This window comes from Falco naumanni, chromosome 4, assembly GCF_017639655.2.
Source record: "Falco naumanni isolate bFalNau1 chromosome 4, bFalNau1.pat, whole genome shotgun sequence".
NCBI classification, from domain to species: domain Eukaryota; kingdom Metazoa; phylum Chordata; class Aves; order Falconiformes; family Falconidae; genus Falco; species Falco naumanni.
In genome coordinates, this window is record NC_054057.1 from 14,595,176 (window position 1) to 14,600,077 (window position 4,902).

General features: G+C 57.4%; 1 protein-coding gene across 1 annotated transcript; it reads left to right on the top strand.

The window, feature by feature from the left end:
- Window positions 1–242: 242 nt before the first annotated feature.
- On the top strand, window positions 243–2,837 carry SP8 (Sp8 transcription factor). Its single transcript, XM_040592951.1, has 2 exons — window positions 243–278; window positions 1,359–2,837. Exons 1-2 carry the CDS (start codon window positions 258–260, stop codon window positions 2,835–2,837), a joined length of 1,500 nt encoding a protein of 499 aa, XP_040448885.1. The 5' UTR covers window positions 243–257.
- Window positions 2,838–4,902: the final 2,065 nt, after the last annotated feature.

Consider the following 4,902-nt stretch of genomic DNA (forward strand, 5'->3'; position numbering starts at 1 on the left):
ACAGCGTGAGGTCATCAGCGCCGTCGGCCGGCGGGGCTCGACGGCGCTGATGACCTCACGCTGTCACGTCGTCGAGCGAGGCGACGGGCTCAGGGATTGGCTGGCGGCGGCTCAGCGGCACTTCAAAGCCGGCGAGGGAGCTACAATTGTGGTGGAATGGGCGGAACTGATCATTGTATTGCACACCTCTAAAAAAAACACTGCCTCTGATTTATCAATATAAAAAAGATCCTCTGAGAGGAGGGCACTTTTGTGTGATGGCAACTTCACTTCTAGGGGTGAGTCTAAGGATTTTTTTCTCTTGCTGGTTTAATTGGTTTCTTTTTATTGTCGATTGGAGGGGGTTAAAATAACCCCTGTCTTGACCGGGGCTATCAGTCTCCTCTATTCATCCTTTTTTTTTTTTTTTTTTCGTCTTTTTTTTTTTTCTTTTTTAACTGAAGTACAAGTGAGTTTAGGAGAAAAGAAAGAGTGAGAGGGGGAAAAAGGGGCAGAGTCACTTTTCAGCGAGCAGGAAAAGGTTTTAAGGGCATTTGTAGAAACAACCTACAGCGCCCGGGCTGTGCTGTTCCTGTGCCCCCGGAGAAGTGGCCTTTCTTCTTTACATGTGACTGCTAGAAGGAAAAAAAAAAACCCAAAACCAAAAACCCAAACCAAAACCCAAACCCAGCACTGTCGTTTTTCGTGTGCAATTTCCAATTTGCAACAGATTGTGGCTTTTTATTTCCCTTTAAAATATCACAGCCCGCCGTGTCCAGCAGGTACGTTGAACTTGTGTATACATACATATGTACATATGTTAAATTTATATATATATTTAATTATCGTGGGTACGTAAATGAGGCTTTTTTCAAGGAAGTGTTTTGTTTCTTTTTAAAAAAGGAGTAATTTGATAATCTTTCAATTCGATATTTAAGAATACAGTTTTACTGGCCTGAGGGACGGGGACCGGTCAGGTCCCGGGGAAAGGGAACAGTCTGAAACGTTGCAGCCGCCGTGCCAGGGGCGTCTTCAAAGCTGCGGTAACAGGCGCAACTTTTTCCCCCTCTCATTTTTCACCCCCTTTTTTAACCCTAACCCTTCCCGAGGCCCTCCGTGGGAGGAGGGTTGGATGGTGGGAAAAAAAGCCTCGGAAGGCTCTTGGAGGCAGAGCCACGGCTCCGGCGAGGTGGTCCTCCCACGGAAGTCGCGAAACTTTGCGGCCGCGGCCGGGCGGCGGAGCGGAGCGGAGCGGTGAGGAGCGGGGCCGGGCGGCGGAGCGGAGCGGTGCGGAGCGGGGCTGGGCGCGGGGCGGCGGTGGGGCCGCTCCGTTCCGTCCCTGACGCCGGCGCGGCGGCCTCTCCCCTCTGTGCCCGCAGGAGGAACCGCGGGTAGGCTCCACGCCGCTGGCCATGCTCGCCGCGACCTGCAACAAGATCGGCAGCCCCAGCCCCTCGCCGTCCGCCCTCTCGGACAGCGCGTCCTCCTTCGGCAAAGGCTTCCACCCCTGGAAACGCTCCTCCTCCTCCTCCTCGTCCTCGGCGGGCAGCTGCGGCGCCGTGGGCTCCGGCCTCCCGGGCTTCGGCGTGGCGGCCGCGGCGCGCAACGGCTCCTCGGCGGCGGCGGCGGCGGCGGCGGCGGCCGCCCTCGTCTCGGACTCGTTCAGCTGCGGCGGCTCGCCGGGCTCCAGCGCCTTCTCCCTCACCTCCAGCAGCGCGGCGGCCGCCAGCTCGCCCTTCGCCAACGACTACTCCGTCTTCCAGGCGCCGGGCAGCGCCGGCGGCGGCGGCGGCGGCGGAGGCGGCGGCGGCGGGGCAGCGGGACAGGAAGCGGCGGCGCACCAGCCCGTCTTCATCTCCAAGGTGCACACGTCGGTGGAGGGGCTGCAGGGCATCTACCCGCGGGTGGGCATGGCGCACCCCTACGAGTCCTGGTTCAAGCCCTCGCACCCGGGGCTGGCCGCCGGCGAGGTGGGCTCGGCGGGCGCCTCCAGCTGGTGGGACGTGGGCGCCGGCTGGATCGACGTGCAGAGCCCCAACGGGGCGGCCGCGCTGCCCGGCTCGCTGCACCCGGCGGCCGGCGGGCTGCAGACCTCGCTCCACTCGCCGCTGGGCGGCTACAACTCGGATTACTCGGGCCTCGGCCACTCGGCCTTCAGCAGCGGCGCCTCCTCGCACCTCCTCAGTCCCGCCGGGCAGCACCTCATGGACGGATTTAAGCCGGTGCTGCCCGGCTCCTACCCGGACTCGGCCCCCTCGCCGCTGGCCGGCGCCGGGGGCTCCATGCTGGGCGGCGGCCCCGCCGCACCGCTGGCCGCCTCGCCGCGCTCCTCTGCCCGCCGCTACTCGGGCCGCGCCACCTGCGACTGCCCCAACTGCCAGGAGGCCGAGCGTCTGGGGCCGGCGGGGGCCAGCCTGCGGCGCAAGGGGCTGCACAGCTGCCACATCCCCGGCTGCGGCAAGGTCTACGGCAAGACCTCGCACCTGAAGGCGCACCTGCGCTGGCACACGGGCGAGCGGCCCTTCGTCTGCAACTGGCTCTTCTGCGGCAAGCGCTTCACCCGCTCCGACGAGCTGCAGCGGCACCTGCGGACCCACACGGGCGAGAAGCGCTTCGCCTGCCCCGTCTGCAACAAGCGCTTCATGCGCAGCGACCACCTCAGCAAGCACGTCAAGACCCACAGCGGCCCCGGCGGCGGCGGCGGCCCCGGCGGCGGCGGCCCCGGCGGCGGCCCCGGCTCCGGCGGCAAGAAGGGCAGCGACACCGACAGCGAGCACAGCGCGGCCGGCAGCCCGCCCTGCCACTCCCCGGAGCTGCTGCCGCCCCCCGAGCCCGGCCACCGCAATGGCCTGGAGTGACGGGCGGAGGCGCGGGGCCGCCGCGACCCCCCCGGCCCGCCGCCCCCCGGGGCGCTCGGCGGCCCCGCGGCGGGGACGCGGACACGTAAGTAGCCGGCGCGGCTCCGCAGGGTCCGCCCTCAGCTCCCGCGGCCGCACCGCTGCCCGCCCGCAGCCCGGCACCGGGCGGCCGGTGCCCTCGGGCCGCGCAGCCCCCGCGGTGGCGGCAGGGGAGCGGCTGGGCAAGGCGCGAGAGCCGCGACTCGCCGGGGGGCAGCCCCGCGGCCGCCTCCCCTCCCCCTCGCCTTGAGACCCCCCCCTCGGCTTGCCTTTAGAGCGGAAAAAAACACGCTCTCTCTCGCTTTCCCGCTGGAAACCGTCCCGCACCCCCTCCCGCCGCTAGCCTCGGTGCGGCAGCGGTGCCGCGGGCGGGCGGGCAGGGGTGCCCCGCGGCGGGGGTTCCGACGGCAGCGCCCGCCAGCCGCCGCCGCTGTCCCCTCACAGCGCCCAGCGGAGACCCGGTGCTGCCCGCACCTCGTTAACTGCTCGGAGCCCTTCCGCTACCCGGGACCGGAGCGGCAATGTGCGTGTCCCCCCCGCCCCATCCCGCCCCCTCCCCCCGTCCCGCTTTTTTTTTTTTTTTTTAAATTTTAACAAATCGTTTCCCTCCGCGAGCCCAAATTTCACTCCGTTTGCCAGCGCATTTGTATAATTCCCATTTGCGTAGGAATCGTGGAATACGCTGAAAGTAATTGGGTTGAAAGTCGTATATTTTTAAACTCCAAACAAATGAAGAAGCACCGTGGGTTTCAAGCGAAGCTGTAATTCCAATGCCAAAAAGGGAGGCCGGGGGAGCGGGGGGATAGGAAAATAAAATATTTGTAAAATACGTCTGAACCTATAGGTTTGTACAACTGGGGAATCGTTCTAGATTAACTAACAATTAAATATAACTCCACCAATGTATCGGTGTGAGATGCAGTTGTCCAGGAGACGATTTTGTATAGTATTTTTCCTGTAAATTACTTCCAGTAAATATTTGAAAATATATTGAAGTACACTTGAGCTTTTTTTTTTTTTTTTTAATTTTTATTTCGGTTCCTGTCACGAGAAAGCGTTGTTGTTGCAGTCCTGGTTCACTGCATTCTTTTTCTGGACTCGTTCCTTGAAGTGTACATCAAATCGCACTTCAGGATATAGGTTTTGCTTGAATATTAATTTAGGTAGGCATACAACTGTAATTAAGCAAACAATATTTGATAAATGTTGAATGACATTTAATTTAATGGAGCATGTACTTATTTGCATTTGCTGGCAGTTCAGGTATAGTTACAGTGAGAGTTCTCCTATATTTCATAAAGTGGGTTTGCCATGACCCATGTATTAAATAAACTGTCCAAGTGAAACTGAACTAACGTTGGCCTATGTGTATTTCCTGAAAATAATATTGATAAATGTTAATAAACACTCCTGACACTACATTAGCGGTTTGCAATGCTGCAAACTAATTGTCTCATTGTAATGTTGAAATAATTTGGATATTTCACATTGAAATGGAAAGCCCTTCGCTGGAACATTTTAGATTTGCATTTTAAATGCATGAAATGTAATTGATTTTTATCTGTAATATTTTAAATGGTATTAATAAACTCCAGATAAAACATTCTACCTTAGGTCAGCCAATTGTTTTTCTTCTCTTTAATTCCATCGTTACAGGCAATGATTTACTTTGAACTCACATGGCATGAGTTGTTCTCTAGAGTTTCAGAGAAAGGTGAAAATATAACGAATTCAATTCCGTTGTAAATTGTAGCACCTAATGAGAGCAGCTTTGAGGCATTGAAATGAATAAATTGGCATTCTTCTTCGTGCCTTTTACAATGCACTAGTAGAGGAAGCGAAAGGAAAGGCATTAACACCTTATTTTTTTTTTTAAATTGATTAAACTAAGGATACGGTGCCTGCCGCAAAAGCGCCTGTGTGTGAGGGGCTACTTTGCATATACCTCCTCCTTGGACTTTATTTTTCACATCGGGCCAGATCCATTGTGAAAGGCGATTTAATATTGAAATGCTAAGGGTCATTA

Coding starts and splice junctions, on each gene's coding strand:
- SP8 (XM_040592951.1), top strand. CDS start 258: ATGGCAACTTCACTTCTAGGG. Junction 279..1,358: donor TGGCAACTTCACTTCTAGGG/GTGAGTCTAAGG, acceptor CTGTGCCCGCAG/GAGGAACCGCGGGTAGGCTC.